General features: G+C 48.2%; 1 protein-coding gene across 3 annotated transcripts in view; it reads left to right on the top strand.

Annotated features, from left to right (window-relative positions):
• IQSEC2 (IQ motif and Sec7 domain ArfGEF 2) overlaps nucleotides 1–21,681 on the top strand; it is a 78,418-nt gene that overhangs the window by 5,750 nt on the left and 50,987 nt on the right. For all 3 annotated transcript variants that reach the window (XM_037061649.1, XM_037061648.1, XM_037061653.1), the window contains exon 2: nucleotides 18,319–18,348. In XM_037061649.1, coding sequence (XP_036917544.1) covers nucleotides 18,319–18,348 — 30 coding nt within the window. The remainder of the gene's footprint in view (nucleotides 1–18,318; nucleotides 18,349–21,681) is intronic.

Raw genomic sequence — 21,681 nt, 5'->3', positions numbered from 1 at the left:
AGGGCTTCCCGCAGCAGAGCTCCCGGGACCACTGTCTCAGTCCGGCTCCCTCTCTTAATTGGCTCACTGATTGTTGCCATGGTCTCCCTATAGATACCCCTCCCGCTCTTGCTTCGCCAAGCCTCTGATGAAGTGTGGTCAGGCTAGGCTTTGCACAGGGCTCCTGTGGTTTCACTCTCTCTCCGGCCTGCAGGAGAATTGAAATGTTCAAACTCTTCTGCCTCTTTCGATGAGCCCCCAGCTTACCTCTCACCTCTCATCTCTTTACAGCCCCCCTCACACAGACCGCGCTCCAGCCAGACTGGCCTGTGTTCCCTATTGCTAGCTCACTGGGCCTTCTGCTAGCCCCCGGGTCTTTGCTCATGCTGTTCCCTTCTTCTGCGTTTCCTCCATTCAGTTCCCAGGCTTGGCTCTGCTGGCATCTCTGCCATGTTTGTTCGAGGGTCCCTCCTGATATTTGCTCTGTCCCTGTCCCTTGAAATGAGCACTTTTGGCCCTTTTTATACCTTGATGGTTATTTGTTTACATTTTGTGTCCTCTCTATTAGATCGAGAGCCCCTTCAGACTGTGATGTAACTGACATACGTTGGGTGCATATTGTATCTATGCTAGGTGCTCTGGGTATGAATGAAGGAGCTAGAGGCTTGTAAACACGTAGCAGAGCACATAGTAGCTGCTTGATCAATGTTGAGTAGACAAGTGACTGCCGGATTAAGTCCTGGTGCACTAATGGCCATAGGTGCCTATGCTTTTCTTCATTCCAGGACTTTTATAGAGAGAGATGACTCAACTTCAGAATTCTCTTGGCTTCCCTGTGGCTTTTCCCTCAAGCTTCCCTGATACTGTTTGGCCTCTGCTCTCTGATGCTCCTCACACTCAGCAGTCTCCCTGTTCATAGACTGTCAGGGCCACAGAGGCAGATGAGACTCTGGAGACATTCAGGCCCATCTCCTGTGGTTACTTCTTCGTCTCGTGCTGTGGCCATGTCCTATCATGGTCTTGACCCTCAAGGCAAGAATATTCTGTTCTGAAAGGAGCAAAGACACCTGTATAGGACCTCCGTACAGTCCTTCCAGTCCAGCAAGAAGTTAGTTATTTGTCCATCAGATCTTTGCTGGGCTCAGACCCTGGGCCAGGGACAGTATCTTGGAGTCAGAATAAGACTCGGCCCCTGTGGCTCATTCCCTGCTGTATTTCCTGAAAGAATAGTCAACACTGGTCCCAGGGGAAAATGAAGAATGCGTGACTTATTTCCTCTTCTGAGGTAACTCATTTCGAGCAAGATCATTTGCTAGTCACTCTCACTTCCTCGTGGCATTGGGTCTCTCTCCGAGCACCCATGTTGGAAGCATTTACACAGGGAAGCCCATTCTCAAGCACTTAGAAACTGAAGTTTTCTGGGAACTTAGCGTTCACAGAAAGTGTGCTGCTGGGAAAGGAGTTTGTCACTTAACTTTCAGGGCCTCTGTTTTCTCAGGTCAGAGGCGGGGATGCAAGTGTGTTTTCTGACACGCAAGACTCATGTTGCCCCCTACAAAAATGTATCAGAAAATTCCGCGGCGGCCTAGCACACTCCTCAGGCTCCTCCTGGTCAGGATAGAAAGCTGAGGGACAAGGATGGAAAATAGTATGTGAGGCTGCCCTGCCCCCTAGAGGTGGAGTGTAGCAACCCAAACAACCCAGCCAAGATCATTGCATCACTGCTTTTTCAAAACAAAGATAACAAACCAGAGGTACACGGATGCTGACCGGGGTGACTCCTTTAACGTGTTAGAAGAGAGTCGATCACAGTTATCACTCTGGAAGCGCCATGTCACTAATATCAAGTGCATTTATTTGTAGCTGATTTTTATGCCTTTTTTTTAAAAGGGACAATGTGATTGTATATCTGGGCCTTAATGATTTCCTACTGGATTCCGAAATGCAGTATCCTGCATTCACCTGAGTAAAAACAGTGTTCTCCTCTACAAAACCACTTTAGAATTATGGTCATTGTATCTGTAATAAAAAGCACCTAGTTTCTTCCTCCCCCCAAATGTTCATGTGGAACTGGGAGGCATCGCAAAGACCTGTGCACATCTGATGTGCTGGCCAATTCATAAATAACCTGATTGTTGTGAGAATTAAAAGAGATGACGCATATGAAGTGTTCAGCAGTTCCAGGCATTTTTTTTATGATGAATAATAACTTTGTAAAACTCTGCCATGGACTAGCAGGAGGGAGACGTCATGTAGGAACTTACCGCATCTCTGAGAGAGAGGTCAGTGCAGTAAACACTGTACGCTTAGTATGTGGCACACCGCGTGCTGTTGTAGGCAGGGGGTCCTTTGATTAACATCACACAGTTCCTGGCCTCAAAGCACTCACATTTGGATAGAGAAAATTGTCGTGGAAACAGGTGATTGCAATGTGATATTAGGTGTGCTATGCCAAAGGGGAGCTAGGGGGTTCTGGGTACCGAAAAGAGCAACATCTATCCTGTCGGGGGCGGGGGGCTTCCTGGAGGAGGTGATGCCTGAACTGAGGCTTGGAGGATGAGTAGGAGCTAGCTAGGTGAAGAAGGATGGGGTGTGTGTGTGGGTTGGTGGGAATTGGCAAAAAGGAGGTGAATGCAGAGGGGGCAGCATGAGCAGAAGAGCAGAGGCACGGAAGCAGCAGGGGTTGGGGGGAGGGAGTACTTTTACCCAGTCAGTACAAACTAGAGCACACACAGGGAGGCAGGGAGTGTCTGGAGAAGAGTCCGAAGAGTTGGCCGGCCCAGATCATGAGGACGGTTGAAGAGCAGGGTCAGGCGCTTTATCCTGTTGGGAATTGGAAGCCAACGTCGGCTTTTCAGCTGAGGGGAAAGGTGTGCAATGTAGAGTATGGGGTGAACTGCTGAGAATCATGTTTGGAGAGATCGCACTAAGAGGGCGATTTGGAAGGTAGCTCGGAGGGCATCCAGGGAAGAGGCTGATGTGAGAGTCTACATGAGAGGTGCTAAGGCCTGAGCTTGGGCAGTGGGAGTAAAGATAATGTATTGGGGAGGGGGGAAGGCCGTGACAACACAATGACAAGTGCTGCGACAGAGGGAAGTGCAATCCACTTCCAGAATCCAGAGGAGTGGTGACCGTTCATGACCAGAAGAGTTTTAATAACACTGGCATAAAAGTCAAGAAAGTTGCAGCTGGAAGGACTCTGAAAAAGGATCCGTCTCAGTTGCCCTGGCCGGGTGGCTCAGCTGGTTGGGGTGTTGTCCCACACACCAAAACGTTGTGGGTTCGATTCCTGATTGGGCGCATACCTAGGTTGCGGGTTCCATCCCAGGTCAGGCTGCTTACAGGAGGCAACCAGTTGAGGTTTCTCTCACATCAATGTCTCTCTCTCTCTCTCTCTCTCTCTTCCTTTCTTGCTAAAATCAGTGAACATATCCTCAGGTAAGGATTAAATTAAAAGGAAATCATCTAGCTGAGGCTGTTCATTTCATAGATGAGGACACTGAGGCCCAGATAGAGGAAGGATTTGTGAAAGGCTGTTGCGTGTGTGAGCAGAGGAGCTCTGATTAGATGAGTCACTCTCATATTAATGCCAGTGATCAAAGCATCATCCCTTAAACGAACGATTTTGTGCCTTGAAATGCCATGCAGGTTGCAGGGATCATTATCTTTGTGTTCTACCGATGAGAAAACCGGGGCTCAAGGAGGCTAGCTGATTTGTGGGGGAGGAAGCAATGGAGAGGAGGCGTCACCTAAATAAAGGCTCTCTTGCTGCCACAGCAGACAGACCCTCTGCCCTGGTTCAGCCCCTCCGAAATCAGACCTGCTAGACTCATAGCTGGGCTTAATGGTTTCCCTTCCTCAACTCAGGCCCAGCCTTCTTTCTGCTGCTTTCTGCCTTACACATCCTCGTGTAGGTAAAAGTAAGTGAGGCAGCTCAGAGGCAGTTTCTGGCCCCACAGCCAACCTGTCACCCCGCCCCCCTTTATTCTGTTTTCATGGGAGAGGGCAGGCCTGTATCGGTCATCAGTGTGTCCCCATTACCTTAGGCAGGGTGTCTTCAGCCTGGGTGCATTTGTTTTTGAGACCCCATGGTGTGAGACATAGAGAATGAGTGTTAGAAGCAGACAGATCCTAGGTTTGAATCTGGGCTCTGCTCCAACGCGCTGGACCACCTCAGCTAAGTCATTTTACCTCCTCTGAGCTTTAGTTCCCTCATTTGTAAGATGGGACGCCAATGCCCAATTCTCAGGGTTACCCAAGATCATTGGAATGGTCTTTCGGGTGTTCAATAAAGAATTATTTCAGGGGGGAAGAACACCAGTGACAAAATCCACAATTATGCTAAAGCATATGCTCTTGTACCTCATTTCATAATCATGGTATTAGCAGGAATTCTTCAGTTTTAATGAGATAACTCATCCAAATATTTAAATAGCATATCATTCAAATAAGACAAAGTTGAAAAGAAACAAAGCACAACACAACAAAACAAAAATAGTCATTTTCTTCTTCGTGAAATCTCCCATGGACAATGACTTGAAGAATCCAGTGCTTGGCAAAGATTTGCTTCTTCTGAAAACTGGTGTATTTCCTCCTTCCTAATATGACTCTGTCATGGCTCATTGTATCTTGGTTTCTCCCTCACCTCAAATGACTCAGGCGGGTATAAATAACTAATGGGTGTAAATAGCTGAATGAATGGAAGGCTGGAGAGGCCAGACTGGCAATGGTGGGGTTTGAAGAGGACCAGAGGATGGTGCAGGCTGGGGCAGTGAGAAGGTTGCATCTGCGTGGGTGACTGTGGTCCCGTGAGGAGTTGAGGGCTTAGTTAGGGAAGAGCCAGTCCTTCACTCCCCTGTCTTGCTCCTGCTCTGAAAAGAAGCATCGATTGGAGAACAGGTCCTCTTGTCAACTCCCTCTGGAACCCTCCTCCTCCTCCTCCTTTGGCGAGTACCGTGTGGGCGACTGAGGTCCAAAGAAAGAGGAGGGACTTGTTTTTAAAATTAAATCAAAGCAGTCTATGTACACACTTTTTAAAAAGCAAATACTCTGACCCTGGCTGGTATAGCTCAGTGGATTGAGCACGGGCCTGCAAACCAAAGGGTCCTGGTTCAGTTCCCAGTCAGGGCACATGCCTGGGTTGCAGGCCAGTTCCCAGCAGGGGATGCATGAGAGGCAACCATACATTGATATTTCTCTCCTTCTCTCCTTCCCTTCCCCTCTAAAGATAAATAAAAATTGTTTAAAAAGCAAATACTCTGGCTGGTGTGGCTCAGTGGATTGGTGCTGGCCTACGAACCAAAGGGTCCCCAGTTCGATTCCCAGTCAGGGTACATGCCTGGGTTGTGGGCCAGGTCCCCAGTGGGGGGCCATGTGAGAGGCAACCACACATCGATGTTTCTCTCCCTCCCTTTCTCCCTCCCTTCCCCTCTCTCTAAAAATAAATAAGTAAATTTAAAAAGGTATAATAATTTTTTAAAAAGGCAAATAGTACACAAGGACATACATTGTAAAAAATGCCAATGCCTCCACTTCTCAGTCCCCAGAAGTACCATTCTCACTACTTCAGTGTTCTGGTGGTAACTTCCAGTCTCTAAATAACATGTTCCAATGGTTATTTCTTCATTTATCAACTGTAAACATTATCTATTGCATTCTTCCTGCTATGACAAATGAGAATTTCACTTATTTATAACAACTGGCTCTTTCTCATCCCCCTCCTAAAATTTGATAATTATATTACTGTGTTTTCCTCTATCAGTGACCCTTGTTACCTTATTAAATAGTATTTTATTTTTTTAATATTTTATTTATTTATTTTCAGCGAGAGGGGAAGGGAAGGAGAGAGGGAGAGAAATATCAGTGTGTGGTTGCCTCTTATGTGTCCCCTGCTGGGAACTGGCCTGCAACCCAGGCATGTACCCTGACTGGGAATCGAACCTCGATCTTTTGCTTCGCAGGCCTGCGCTCAATCCACCAAGCTACGCTAGCCAGGGCTTAAATAGTATTTTAATAGGTGATTAGTTGTTCCATCAATTTTCCATAATATGTCTTGAGCACTCCGTTTGTAAGACGTAGTTACCAGGGCCCCATCCTTCCTTCCACGGCTCCTCGGCCCTTCCACCTCCCGCTTTTCTGTGTTCAGTAGCTTTGCATCCAGTGAAGCTGGTGACATTTGTATCCTGTGCTGTAACAATAATTAGGTTTCAAGTGCTTTAGCTAGACAAATTGATTTGAAAACTTGAACACCAAGACACTGTGTTTATATGATGATGACTATGTCAATATTATTCATCGCAGGACCCAGTAAATGCACTGTAATTACACATCACTTCCCACAGGTCCACTGTCACAACCTCTGTACTCCCAGGAAAATGTTTGTAGCTTCAAGAGCAAATGAAATTTCCTTTCTTATGTTCTACAAATTGCTCCAAATGACACCACTCTCTATTTTGTTTCATATTTGAACCAGGACTCTCTTTATGCCTCCCTCCCTCCTTCCCTCCCTCCCTCTTGGGCTTCCTTTCTTCTTATTTATTTGCTTGGTTGCTTACTGCTGTGTGGAGTTCTTGAATCTACGAGATAATCATAACATATCTTCTGGGGAGCTATTTGACTTGGAGATTTTTAGGAGAGCATTTTTTAACTTCACATTGAAATATACCATGCACATAGAAAAGTGGTCCCATCACCAATGAATGACTTGGTCAATTTTTTACCTGCCGACTATTCCTTATATAACCAGCATTCGGCTCAAGGTCTGCTTGTCATTCGCCCCACCTGGTGGTCAGTGAGGCCTTGCCTTTTGATGCACTTTGTGTTTTCTCACAGAATTTCTCTGATAGTTGCTTCCCCTTCATTTTCTGTTTCTGGAACGACTTAGTTGGATGTTGAACTTCCTAGATTGATCCTCTAGGCCACTCACCTTTTCTCTCATTTTTTCCATTGTATACTTTACAAATGAGTTAGAAGGTCTGACTGAGATGTCCGTCTATCCGGGCTGGTTTGTTCCCTCACTGGCTTTATTTTAGGTGGATCACCAGGGAGCTGGTTGTTGTAATGTGGGTCCTCCAAACGGCAGAATAAAAAAGCACTTTACTTGGAGGGTACCCACATGTCACTGGGTACCCTAATTCATCCCAGGTAGTTTCATTTCTTTAGCTAAAAGCCCTCTGATATTTTGCTTGAGGATCAGTGCCAGGCGGTTTGTGCTCCGGAGATTGTAGTTGCCTTCAGTTTATCACCCCCACCCCCCGCACCATTTTTCAGCCCCTCCCTCATACCTACCATCTTATAGTCTGGAGTCTCCCCGGCCTCTGGTGGCCCGACTGGCTCCCTCCCCAGCTGTAAGCCCCTGAGTGGTGTCCCTCGCTGTCCTCCGACTGTAAAAAGTCTTCTGCTTGTTTTTTGCTTCCAGAAATTTGTGGACATCTCGCACCCATTGATAATCACCCTCTCCCTTGCATCTGCTTCACTGTTCGGAGTTCATACCCCATTTTATTCCTTTACGTCCATGTTAGTGGGGTCCTGGGAAGGAGGGGAGATACACACATTTGTGCTCTCGAGGTCCAAGCTAAGACTAAAGCTACCTTTAGAAATGGTTGTTCTGTTTTCTCAATCCGGACTGAGAGTGGAAATGATTAGGAAGCCCCCAAATACCCAACGCTGCGTGGCCTCCTTTTGGCACGTGTTGCCTCTGGCTCCAGCCCTGTCATGCGTGTTCTGTGGCAGCCTTCGGAGCACCCCCTTTCCTCACCCTCAGCCATCTAGACCAGGCAGACTGGAGAGTCCTCAGCTGAGGAACTGGAGACCTGCGTCCTGACCCCTGCCTTGCCACTGCCTCCCTCTGGACCTCTGGGCCAGCCCCGCTACCTCTCAGGATGCCCTTGCTGTGATTGAAGAGGGTCTAGGTCCGCTGTGAGCTGTGCCTTGGCAGCATTTGGGTGAGTGCTGGAAGAGCAGCCCAAACCCTCTGCTCAGGCAGCGGGGAGCAGGTGGGGCAGAGACGGACCCCAAGTGCACAGGAGGGGGCCTTGAGGCTGAGCCCAGGCTTCTGCAACAGCAGGCTGCTCTAGCTGCTCCCCCTTCCACCCACTCTCTTTCCCATCATGGCTGCACCTCCATCCCTCTTCCTCCAGCCGAGGGAGGCAGGAAGGGAGGGCTCAAAAGCCAGTTCTGTTTTCCTGTCTTCTCCCTCCCTCCCTTCCTCCTTATCTATCTATCTATCTATCTATCTATCTATCTATCTATCTATCTCTAGCTCTCTGTCATAGTGCTGAGCTGATTTGGGCTGCAGTACCTGTACCTAACCCCACCTTTCCTTTCTGGTGCTCCCCGCTTCCACCCTGGAATGATTCTCTCTTCCAGAAGCCTTCCCTGAATGCTCATGGTATGGGGGACCATGGGCTGTGCTGTGTGGAGGAGAGACCGGAGCCAGGCAAGGAAGAGGGGCCAAGCCTACAGGCTGCTTTGAGAGATAAAGTACCGCTTAGCTCTGACGTGGCAAAAGGAAGCCACCGCTGGAGCAGTTAAAAGCATTGGCTTTGGAGTCAGACAAACCCAGACTTGAATTTCAGCTGCCCTGCTTATTAGCTGTGTGACTCTAGGTAAATCACATTGCTACCCTGAGCCTCAGTTCTCACATGTATACAGTGAGAAGAATAACTACCAAGCACAACTGTTAGGAAGTAATAACAAGTCTTGGACTATTGTAAATGCTTAATAAATAGTCACTGTATTCTTTTTGGATTATTAAAAGGCACAATATACAAAGGACCAAATAAAGCTTGCTTTAGTGATTGAAAGGAGTGGGCGGGGCGGTAGGGAAGACAGCATTTGACCTTATCACTCCTTGGGCCAACCCCCCCAAAGGCTCCCCAGCAATTACCCAATGAAGTTTGCTCCCGTCTTGCCTGCTACTCAAGGCTCTTTTTGTTATAGTCTCTGCCTGTCTTTCTTCTCTGTAAAAGAATGTGAAGTGATGCTTGCCTCTTTATTTACTAAGAAGGAAATTTAAAAAGTGATAGACAAGTGTTTCTTTTCAAATGTACAGCAGTCATTAGCAGCAGCAGCAGCACCATCCTTACCATCCCAGAACTTGCCCATTGAGTAGTGGTCACAGAGACTATGGGAAGCGTAGTCGGAAGCAAACAGACAAGCCGCAGCTGAAAGCACCATGGCCTTCATTTTGCACCACCACCGTCCTCGTAGTCTTGATCTTGTGCGGATCCATTGCTGAAAGCAGTTGCAGTGTCAGCAAGCTTTTTGATTGGTCCTGTGGTCCATGGAGTTGTTCTTCTCTTTCAGTGAATCTTTATAAGATTTTCATGCACGGAACCATTACGTCTTCCACTTGGACTTCAGTACCTGCCTATGTGTCACTTCTAGGTCTGACTCCCAGCTCAGATGGGCCCCCTAGAAAGGGGCCTTTTTCTCCACCTGAATTATCTTTCCCACGGTTTTTACTTTTACCTTTCACATAGTCACGATCTAGGTGGCACTTAAACTTGGGAGGCAACTTTGCCTCTCCCCTAGTGCTTTCCCACTTCCTGGCCATCACAAGTAGGTCTCCACACCTCTTGTGGTTCTAGGAAAGCTCTTGTGAGCACCTTTGGGTCAGACCGCAGCCCCCCACACCTTTGTAGCCACCCTGTTCCCTTCCTGATCTTGCACTCAAGTTGCGCTGAGCTGTCTAGGCTTTCCTAAGCGTGGCGGACTTCTTTGTGCGTCCATGCCTGTGTTCCAGCCGTTTCCCAGGCCAAGAATGCCTTCTGTCCCTGTCTACAGGGCACATATCTGCTCGGCGACTGAAGAACACCTTCACACTCCCACTGTTCCAGGCACTGGGAAACAGTGAACCAAACAGACAAAACCTCTGCCCTCAGGAGCCCACATTCCAGTGTGTGAAAGTAGGGGGCAGGCACAGAAAAGAAACAAACAAGAAGCTACGGAATATGTCACGTAGCAGTAAGTGCTATGGAGAAAAATAAGGTTGGGCGGGGGAGTGGGGAGTGCAGATGCTCGGCCAGCTCCACCGTAGCCGGTGTTCACAAGACCATTACTAAGAAAATTCAAGCATGTTCCAATGTTATTACATATTCATTACAAACATAATCCTTCCAACAACTTTATCTGGTTAGTGATATTATCATCTCTATACTATTGATCAACAAACTGTGCCTTAGAGATGTGAATCACATAGTTAGGAGGAGGCAGAGCTGGGATTTAAACCTAAGCCTGTCTGACCCAAAGCCCGTGCTCACGACCGTAAGCCCTTCTGCTCCCAGCAAGCTTCATAATGGCTCTATGAAGTTGGAATTATTATACCTATTTTATTGTTGGGGAAACTGAGGTTCAGAGAGGGGAATGGACTCATCCACTGTTGCATAGCAAATAAATGGATTTGAGCCCTAATCTGTCCAACACTCAAGGTTAGGCCTTTCTACAAACCCTGGGGCTTAGCAGGGACCTATGGACTTGCCTGCATCTATATTTTGGGGGGCCAGGCAGGGTACAGTGAAGGCCCTTGGCCCTCCACACTTCTGTTCCCACCTGTGGTTCATATGGAACCCTTAGATGTATATGGACACCCTAGTCCACGGCTGAGCCCCATCTATTTCTCCTTCCCCTTGGCCACCCGTTGGGCTTCACAAGTGCACTTGGATAATAAGACCATACAGTTTCTTCAAGTAAGCTCAAGAACCATGGACAAGGAATTCTGGGGTCCTGGGTGTCTGGAGTGGAGTCTGGAAGAGAGAGGGCCAAAGATCCTGATGGACATATTCCCTGTGCCCCACAAGACCCTTTAGCTCATGGAGAAGGGCCTCTAAAGCGTGGGGACCGGTATAGCAGCCTCTGTTTCCCAGCATAGCGTATGACATTGTGATTTGTCCTGGGCTGGGCTTCATGGGCCCCATTGGCTTCCTGAGCTAGGTCCTGCTTTGCAGCGGGGATGGGGTGGTGTTCCATGGGCCAGGGCTTCCAGGGTCTCTGGCCGGTGAAGAACTGAGCCTTCCCAGCAAGCGCTGCTAGATGTGCACATAGACCCTTCGGTCCCCTTCAGAGTATTTTGTTCATGGCACTCTCAGGAAACTTATCTTCCTTTTTAGGGGACTTTTTAAAATTATACATTTAATGTATTCTTCCATTAGAAAATTTAGGACAACTTGGGAAAGTGTAGGAGAAAAATGTTGTCCATCATTACCACACACAAAAGCAGCCACTTGGAACATTTCATGCATTTCCCTCATTCTCTGCCTTCTTTTCATATAATTGAAATGACATAGCACATACAATATTTTGTTGCCTTTTTAAAGATATTTTATTTATTTATTTCCAGAAAGAGGGGAAGAAGGGAGGGAGAAAGAGAGGGAAAGAAACATCAATGTCTGAGAGAAACATTGATCAGTCACCTTTCACATGCACCCATACTGGGGACTGAACCTGCAACCCAGGCCTGTGCCCTGACCGGGAATTGACCAGGTGACCTTTAACTTTGCAGGATGACACGCAACCAACTGAGCCACACTGGTCAGGGCTTGCCGTTCCTGTTTGAGCATTCCTCCATGCCACTGCACATTCTTCATAGTTTTTAATGGCATAATTTTTCATGGCAAGGATCTATCATATGTATTTAACCATCCTCTGAATGTTGAGTGTTGAAGCTGGACCCACCTTTTTTTTTTTTTTTTACTAGTTTAAATCGTGCTACAGTGGGTACTTCTGTACATACTGCTTTTAGGGAACTTACAACTTTCTGGAAACTGACCTTGTATAGGAACAATTGTATTCAGCTTCTTATTTCCCTTCCTAGGTGGCCCCTCTGGCTGCTCTGATTCATCCTTATAATCATTCATTTATTCCTTCATTCCATCACCACATATTTGCTCTGCACCTCTGTTGACCAGATGCTGGGAACTGGGAGTATGGACATGACGAAGACATAACCCCAGACCACCAGGAGCTCCCAGTCGGCAGGAAGAGGCAGACATGAACATGGACACTTTTGGAACAGTTTGATCAAGGCTGTGATAGAGTCGAGAAAAGGATCTTGTGGGACAACAGAAGAAAGGCGCCTCATCCAGCCTAGGGACATTAAGACAAGCTTCCTGGAGAAGGTCTTGCTTAAATAAGTCACCAGAGCATGAATAGGAGTTGGCTGGAATAAGAAGGCACAACTTCCTGTTAAATACAAGTGAAATTAGCTTATTTATCTCTGTGGCTTCCCTAAGTCCCATTGAAATATGAGTACAAGAATAAAAAACGGTAGACATGCGTCAGGTTGGAAATGCTGATCGGAAGTAAACTATTCCGTCCAGAAAGCTCCATAAATGCTCAGGACTCAGAGATGCTATGACTCCCAAGGTAGGGTGAGGTGTGGAACTGAAAACAGGGAGAATATTAACAATCTGTTGGCAGACCCTCTTGGCCCTTCCCCAACCCCATTCAGTCAGGGACTCTTCCCACCCCACCCCTAACTCTGCAGCTGGCAGTCGATTCTTTGGAGAAATTGAAGAAGCTCTAGGCTTGGGGACACCAGGCACGATGGAGGAGGGGTTGAAACAAGGCCGCAAGCAAAGGGATCTACATCCAGGACCCCGAAGTCAGGACCACAGGAAAGGGCAAAGGAGTCTTCTCTGGAGAGCTAAAGGGCCTCCAAAAGATGAAATTTGCCAGTCTTCCAACAACAACAACAACAACAACAACAACAGGCTTGCAACTCAGTAACCCCGTAGTGAAGCCTACCACCTGGCAAACACCATCTACCCACAGAGATTCCCATCAGCTTGTTAGTGTCATGGGGACTGATTGCCAAGGAACATCACTCAAGGACCCTTAAAATAGGTATATTTCACTTTCTGTAAATTAAACTGACATTAAAAAACCCCAAACCTTAGGTAGCCCGAGATGATCAGCTAGTCCAAGGCTGTTTGAGGAAGATCATCAACCTGTAAGCAAGCAAGCCAACATTAAAAAAAAAAAAAAGAACTTGGAGGGAACAGAGGTAATGAAGGGGGGGAGAAGAAACCTGGGAGATAAAAGATAGAGCCAAAATAAAGATCTCAACAGAAGGACCAGAAAATAAAAGGTGAGGAACTGTCCTAGGAAGCAGGATAACAAGATGAAGAGATGGGACAATGAAAGAGAAAAGATGAGAAAATTGGAGGATCAGTTGAGGAAGTTCAACATCCAACAATAGGAGTTCCAGAAATTGAGAATGGAAGAAACAGCAGGAAAGAAATGATCATAGCCATGAGGCAAGACTATGTCCAGAACCACAGGAACGAAAATCCCACTGAGTAACCCACAAAATAAATGATAAAAAAGACCCATACCGAGGTAAGCTCCTGTGAAATACCAGGGACAAAGGGAAGATCCTGAAAGCTTCCGGAGGAAAACCATGTCGTGTACAAAGGATAAAGAAACAGAGTGACATTGGACTTCTCAAGAGCAACACTAGAAGCTAGGAGACAATGGAGTAGTATTCTCAAAATTCTGAGGGCATGTAACTTCCAACCTAGAAGTCTATACTCAGTTGTTACAAATCAAAGATGAGGGTGTAAGAAAGACATTCTCAGGCACGTAAGATGTAAAGATTTTATGTCCTGTGCCTCCTTCCTCAGGAAGCACTGGAGAAAGGGCTCCAGCGAAATGCAGACTTGAACTCAGAAAAAAGGCCAAGGAATCTAGGAAACAGGAAATCCAACACAGAACCCCCGGGTTATGAGGAATGGAGAAGACCTTAGGGCAACCTTGTACAGGTCTAGAGAGCAGCTAGTCGGGATTGTAACAGGAACAATGTCTTGAATGAAAAAAACACATATATCTGATGGATTGCCTATGTCAAAACGGAAGAATTGCATTTGCGACAGAATTTGGGGAGAATTGATCATATGTGCGAAGAAAACTCTGCAAGCAAAAATAATATTACTCAACACCAGGGAAAAGAAAACGTTGTATGGGAAAGTAAATGTAATCATGGCATATGATGCGATTAATCCACTATTAGTAATTGAGAAAGTCATAATAATGGAAAACAGTCATATTGATTTAATCAAAACATTGTGATAGGACTACAATGAGAAAACGAGAGGAGGGGATGTGTACGCCTTCGTGAGTACTGGGGGCTGGAGGTGGAAGTGTGTGTAACGGAGCTGTACCCTCCCTGAATAGCAGGCATTCCGTAATAATACATACAACGAAGACATAAATCAAGATGTAGAAGTACAAGTGTGTTCTTTAGAAACAAGGAGGTAAATACCGAACAAGCAGTTGAAAGATCTGAAAACTGTCTGTCTCTGAGAGTGGGAGTGGAAGGGGGGACAGGTAGAGCGGGGAATTTGTGGGGTTTTATTATAATCCTTGTGATGCAGTGTGACATGGAAATCCATATACGTGTATTATTTTGGTAAAAATAAAATTTCAAAAAAGCACACACACAAATTTCAAGGACGGCTTAGCAACATGAGCATCCACTTTAGAAGTAGGAACATGAATTCAGGGGAAAAAAGAACTAAAATAGTTCACAAAAAGACTATTATTTTTGTTAAGATCCTTTTACAATTTGGCTTTTTAGCCTATTTCGTGTATCACTTTAATAAATTAAAACCAATTCTAAGACTCTAAAAAGGACCAAGACTGTTCCAGGTAGCACATATTAAATGCGCTTTTTAAAGAGAAAAGCAGATGGAAGGGGCCGAGTGGGATTTAGAGCTTTGGGCAGCTTGGGCTTGACCCGCGGGAACGTCAGGGGGGAAATTTCCAAGTGAAGGAATCAGGAGAACCACACCAGCTGCTTGGCACTTTCGAGAAGGTAGTTGTCCATGGAAGAGACTTGCAGTCAGATAAAGTGATGTTTGGGAGCGGAGCTGCCCGGCCTGCCCCCGGACTGGTTGTCAGCTTTTGGAGAGACCTACGTGACTCCTGGGTCAGGGTGTCCACCTCTTTCTCTTTGGGACACTTCTGGGAGGTGTCCAGTCCACGGTTGCCTTTCCAGTCTCCTTTAGAAAATCGACCTTCATTGGTGTCCAATCTCCTTTCCGGTGGACACCTGATTTTTTAGACAGGTTACTGAAATCCTGGCTAGAGGACCAGTCTGTTTCTTTTAGGTCACTATGCACATCTTGTTTCTGATGCACTTTATTTTTAAAAAATAGTTGAGTTCTCGGAGGACAACGTTGTTTATCTAATTCAAGCTTATGGGGAAGAGTGCTTTATAGTTTCCCCAGGTCCTGTTTACGGGTCGTGTAGAGGGTCAAAACCAGAAGCGGGGAATCCAGTCAGGAGACGAGGACAGAAACCCCAGTATGGGGTTCACAGACCTACATTCTTTTCAATTATTCTGCCCTGTTGTCCCCATAAGTCCCCCAAAGGTTCAGGAGCTTTCTATATTTTGCCATTTATTCTTCCATCTGTCAGATTGTTCCTTGTATCTGGAAGTAGCAACATCGAAGTCCTTGGTCAGGTTACATGCCTGTGTTCTTAGTTCAGAAAAGATGGTCGCCATACTCACAGGATTCAACACACTGCTGTTTAGTGCGCATCACTCCTCAGGATGGGAATTGGCGTAGCTGACCCTCTGAGAAGCCCGAGGACCTGAGTGGCCTTTCCTTAGGAGAAAGCTGTGGGACTAGCAGGAGAAATCCGTCTGTGAATTAAGCCTGGCGTGGATCGATAAAGCGAGGCCTGCTACTTGGGTCTTAGCTTCTTCATGTTAGACAGCTGAACCCGGTTGATCAAAGAGAGACACTTTAGGGTTCTGAAGAAACGAAATGTTTTAGGCCCGAAGATCGTTTGGAACTCAGCTAACACAGCTTCGCTGTTTTATAGATGAGGAACGAATGTCCAGAGAGCAGTGACTCGTCCAAGTCTGTGTACGCTGCCAGTTAGGGAAGGAGCCATAATAGAACCCAGCATTCTTTCTACGAGTCTATGCTGCCCCCCCAACAGGAGGACGGTGTAGCTTCTTGGCGTAAGAGGTGGATTGACCACCGGGCATGAGCCCCACAGAGGTGTTCGTGATGATGATTATCTATGCAGAGCTAAAAATATAGCAAGTACACAAGGGGCTGCAACCCCCTGGGGTGGAAGCACCCCACATTGAGGGTCACATGATATGGTGTACCCCTAAAACTAGTAAAAATCAGTTTGCCGGGAGAACGGACTAATTCACTCTGTGTCATGGCTCCCCTTAGCTGCCATCTCGAGGATGGTAACATTGCTCAGAAGAAAGGGCCCTGGAGAGGAAGGGTCCGTCTTGACATGGGGGAACCAGGGTAAGGAAAGCCTCCTGAACCGTGTGCAAGCCCCACCCCCTTTCCAAGTACAGTGGAACGCGTAGTAAAAGCACGAGCTTTGGTAGGTTCACACCAAGCTCCCCTTACTTGTGTGACATGGGACAAGTCATTTGAACTTCTCTTCGTCTCAATTTCATCATCTTAAAATTGGATGGGTAATTTCCAGTTTACGGGATTAAAGTAGATAACATACAAAAAGAGCCTGACGCCTTGCCCAGTACTCCGTAGGTGCTTAGGGATGGTTTGCGTGGGAATGGAGATGAGTATGTATGTCACTCTAAAGTAGATTGGGGCGGGGGGCCAATTCCAGAGCTCCTTGAGGGTTTGTATTCCCCAGTCAGGACCTGGTGACCGTAGACTGCGTAAGTGTGTGCTGGGGTTTGCGGGTGGGGTCGGGTAGCCGGGAGACCTGCCTGCCTGGAGAAGAGGGTTAATGTTAGGGAGAAAGACTGAAGGGCTTGGCCTCCATTCTGTTGGTAGGTAGGGAGTCACTGAAGTTAGGACCCTCTGACCTAGTACCTGTGAATAATTGGGCCAGGCCTCAGAAGCAATCTTGTTGCTGTAGAGTCAGATGGAAAGTTTTCATAAATGTGAAAAGGCGCTCTGTGGCTCTGGTCCTCCACCCCCCCCGGAGAAGGCTGTGGAGCCTGTAGGTGTGACCCACTGTCAGGCACTGTGCTAGGCCAAGCCTCACAGCCTCGCCCACAAGGGGAGGGATTCTTACCATCCCACACCCACTTTACAAGTGGAAGAACTGAGGCTGGGCAGAGGGGAGTGCCTCCCCTACGATTATGTGGCTAGTAAGTAGCAGAACTGGAAGTACTGTACTCACCCACCGTCTGAGCTCCAGCACCCTGATGCCTGCCTGCCCCACCTCCACTCATTCTTCCAACAAATACTCTCTTTTGAGGTCCACCTGCTTCCTGTGTATCCCTCTTTCATTTTGCACTCAGCGTAGATGGTGCTCTCCTCACTTAAGGTCACATCATGGTTCTCTCACCTGAGAACAGGGCCTGCAATGTGTTCATGTCTCTCCCCTCTGCAGTGCGTAATGGTTGGGGGAGGGAGTAAAGGGGGGAGAAGGAAAATGGCAGGGCATGAGGAAGGCGCTTCCCAGAGTCTCCCACTTCTTCCAGGTGCCCTGGTCCTTCTTCCTGCTGTTGTCCACCCCCAAAGCAACAATGCACCAAGATTCTTCCTACTCCCCACTCCCTTGCTTGCACAGCCCTGCCCCCCCCCACAGTCCCTTGGGAAGGGCAGTGGAGGGGTGTGGTTCAGATTTCACTCATTCCCTCATTTTCCCCATCCCATTCTCTTTTGTTGCCTTTCCTTTGCCTCCGAGAGGGCTCACAATGAAGAAGGCAGACCAATGTAGTAGAAAGGAGCTCAGCAGCTGACTCACTCACCCTCTCAGCCTGGTCCTCTTCAGCTGGAAAATAAGCAGGTTGGACCAGGCAATTGCCAAAGCCTTTTCTATGTTGTTAATAATACCTGACATTTGTCTGCTGAATTCTGAAGGACTTAATCATCCCAACAGCCCTGTGAGAACTGGCCTTATGTTACGAGAGGGGAGACTGAGGCTCAGATTCCGAGAGGAGAAGTGACTGGCTTGGGTATCAGGGCTAGAAAGTGGCAGAGCCGATATCTGAGGCTCAGTCTGTCTGAGTTCAAAGCTTGAACTCTGCCCCTGCCCACAGTTGCCGGCTGCCACTCAGCGACACGGATGGAAGACCTCACTCCTCACCTTGACCCACCAGATCCGCATGGCTGGTTCCTGGCAGCTCCCTGACCTCACCTCTGACCACTCTTCCCCTCCCTCCCTCCACTTCAACCATGCCGTCCTCCTCCCTGTCTCAACAACTGTGCAGACCCTTTGCCATCTCAAGCCGTTTGCACCAGCTCTTTGCTCTGCCTGAAATACCTTACTCCTCCTTGTCATGTTGTGTGTTAGGACTCAAGGCCGCTGCACAGGGTAGAGGGAGAAGAGGTGAGACTGTATGCTGACTGTCGTTTTTTTTTTTCTCTCTCTCTGTTTCCCATTCAGATCTGATGGTGAGAATTCCAGAACAGTCAGGTCAGTACCTCCTTTCTTGGTTAGTAGTTGGGAGATGGGGCAGGGAGTGGGGTGGGGGGTCTTTGATTTGTTACTTCGGGGTCCGTGGGTAGGGGTGGGGACCAACTCCAAGGGTCTTTTCCCATTGCTATTAGGGGTGGGTATGGAGTGGGGTGAGAGGGCTGGGGTGAATGGGCAGGCATGGGAGGGGCTGGAACGGTTCTTCAGTCTTTCTGACCCTAGCTGACTTGTGGGCTACGCTGAACCCCGGAGGGGTTCGCGGGAGCTGCCCGGATGGGAAAGCTGACCTGCAGAGAGAGTCCAGCTCCGGCCCTGGGACCTTTCCAACTGTCTCCTCCTAGGAGAAGAGGGCACGATAAATGTGGGGCTTCCCTGGTCTGGCTTTCATGCTCCACCCTGAACAACGGGAGCTCTGGGTAGTGGGATTTGGATGGACTTTCGGTGTGACACATTGTACATATTAGAAATGTACGTCATGGTGACAAGGGCACATACTTTTTTTTTGTTTGCTTGGTAAAAAGGTTTACAAGCTTCAGTACGTTTTCAGGGTGCGATCAATTTGCCACTTGAAGAGGCAGGGATAAAACTGGGTTAGAGACAAGGGCTGTTTGTGCATTTCTTGTGCAATAACCCATCAGGAAGCAGTTCCTCACAAGTAGAGGGACAAAGCGAGAATTATCAGGGGGGTCTCAGAAGAGGGCCCATTAGTCTTAGCATTCGGGTCAGGGGTGACGGGGTGGGCATGTAAGATGAGATGGGCCCAGGCAACAGAGGCAGGTGCTGGGTGCATTAGGCCCCGGGCAGGGCTGTGACTAGCACATGCAGCACCTTCGTGAAGAGCAGAATCCACTGAGTGTGTCAGTTGGAGGAATGTTCCCTTTCCATGGGCTACTGCAGCCCATCAATAGGGTTTCTGGCTCAGTGAGCAGAGCACAGGTTGGATTCAGCCCCCACGCATGCCCTCTTGGCTGCGAACCCTTGTGCAGGGCACAGCTTGTCCAACCGAATGCAGCAGCCCGAGTTCTGGCATCCAGGCAGTGGGTATGGGAGGGGGCAGAAGAACCCAGCATACAGACAGAGGTGCATAATGAGATACACTGTACCCTAGCATCCTAGGCAGGGGCCCAGGGCCACGGTAGGGGCTGTGGGAGCGGGAGCACCCTTGGGCCAGTAGGCAACCAAGAGGCATGTGATGACCACATGTCAGGCCCAGTGTCCCTGAGAAGACACAGTTCATCCCTGCCCATGCATGCAGTGAAGGATGGGACATGGGCACAGCCTGTTCTAGCATTTAGGGACGGACTAGTCTCAAACAGGACACGGATCCCGCTGTCCCACCATGGGTTCAGAGAAAGGCAATTTGGGCTGACCCCCAGCACAGGCCCCCAGGCATTCCTGCTGATATGCCTGGTACTCGTTGAGGGACAGATTGAAGGTGTCTCTAACTCTGAGCAGTTCCTGAGACGTGTAGCCCACGGTATTTAGTAATTATCATAAGTCGTATGGTGACACACGCTGGGCCTTTACTACGTACTGCACTTGCCAAGGACTTTCTTTCATTTGACCCTCCCAGTGACACTGTAGGTGGAATCTGGGCTGGCCTTGTCATCACTGTTTTACAGTTGAGGAAACTGTGGCCTGGCCTGGTTTGCCTACAGCCACACAACTAATATTTGGCTGAGCCTGGATTCAAACCCGGGACTGCCTGGCCCAAAGCCCAGAGCCCAGCCCACATCCCTGTGGGAGCTATTGGAAGCCTTGCAGATAATAGTACTCATTATCCTCTTCCTCATCCTAATATTAGTAATAATAGCAGTGATCGTTTGCTCCTCCCATTCTAAGAACTCTGAACATGTTCTTATTTAATGCTCACAATATCCCCATTAGATGTATATTAGGATCCTTGATTTACAGATGAGGAGTATGAAGTTCCTGAGAGGGTCAGTGAGTTGCCCCAAAGAGAGCCATGGGGCCTGGTGGCATCACTCTGACTCACGCGCTGGGCTCTCCGGATCCAGAGCCAGTGTGTGTGTTCCCAGCATCCATGCTGGTCCACAGTCACGGAAGCTACAGGGGCCGTGAGGATTCGGCAGTTGGAGAAGTAAAGGTTAGACTTGGGAGAGACCTAAAACATGCCACTTGTGGGGAAAGATCTTGCAAACATGGCAGGAAGACTAACTGGGAACAAGAGACAGGTGGGACTGTCGGAGGATGCTCTCAGTTCTTGAGCTTACTTCAGTGAGGGATCAGGGTTGGCTTCCGGGAGAAGGCGGCATCTAAGCGGGGCTGTGGAGGACTGTGCATACGGAGGGCATCGCCGGAAGCAGAACCGCTGTACCCAGGGAGTGAGCGTGGGGTTAGAAATGTTGGCAGTTGGTTGAGCTAAAACAGATGTGGAAGAGGCAGGGGAAAAAGCTCGAATGTTAAAGATCAGAACGCTGGTCAGGGTTGGGTCACAGATACCTTCTGTCATCAGTGAGGAGCCCAGGGAGTTTGGAGGAGAGGCTGGGCTCCGCAGCATAGCAAGGGAAGCAAAGGGCTCCATTAATGGCTAGGTCACTTTCTACATACATGACTTTGGAGAAATCTGTTCATCCCTTGGAACCCCAGTGTCTCCCTCTAATGAACATGTCTGTGTGTGTGAAGGGGAAAGGTTAGACAGATAGAAGAAACACCACGGAGAAGCGTTAGGCGGTGGCCGTGTTGGGAGCAGAACAGCGAGGAGTGAGCAGAATTGGTGGATTCAAAACCCCCGTGGCAAGGCCCAGGCCTGAGGGCTTCCAAGTACGAGGTGCCAGCGGAAGTGTGGAGTCTAATTAGAGCTGAACAGCTTGTGTTGCGGGAGGGCTGTGGGTAGAGGAAGGTGCCTGGACTTCCTGTAGATTCTTGAGAAGTTGTCAAACCTCCAGGCACCTTAAGCCAACGTCCAGAAAGAGACTGGCGATGGCTCAAGGTCACGAAGCTAGCTCTTAGCAGAGCCTGCTTCCTAGTTGTGTGTGCTTCGTGAAGTCACTTAACTTCTCCGGTCCTTATTAGTTTTCTCATTGGTAAAATGAGGACAATAATTCCGACTTTTGTGGGGTGATGAGACAACCTGTACAGTAAAGCAAAGCTCAGCATAAAATAGTGGATAACACATTGGAGTGCTCTCTGCCTTCCCCTAACCCAATCCATTGCCTATGCCGAATAGTCAAGCTTGAGGAATGTGAAGTGTAGAACTTGAAAACAGAGGGGGCAGGAGGGGCCAGTCATACCTCGGCCACCAGAAGCAGGAGCCCAGTCCTAGAGCGACCGCCTCTGCAGTTAGGGTCAGGCTGGAAGTGAGTAGTGGGG

Source organism: Sturnira hondurensis, unplaced genomic scaffold (assembly GCF_014824575.4).
Source record: "Sturnira hondurensis isolate 20B ecotype Veracruz unplaced genomic scaffold, ASM1482457v3 Scaffold0013511, whole genome shotgun sequence".
Classification (NCBI taxonomy): Eukaryota; Metazoa; Chordata; class Mammalia; order Chiroptera; family Phyllostomidae; genus Sturnira; species Sturnira hondurensis.
Note: the sequence above shows the minus strand (reverse complement) of the source record. Positions and strands in the feature narration are given on the sequence as shown.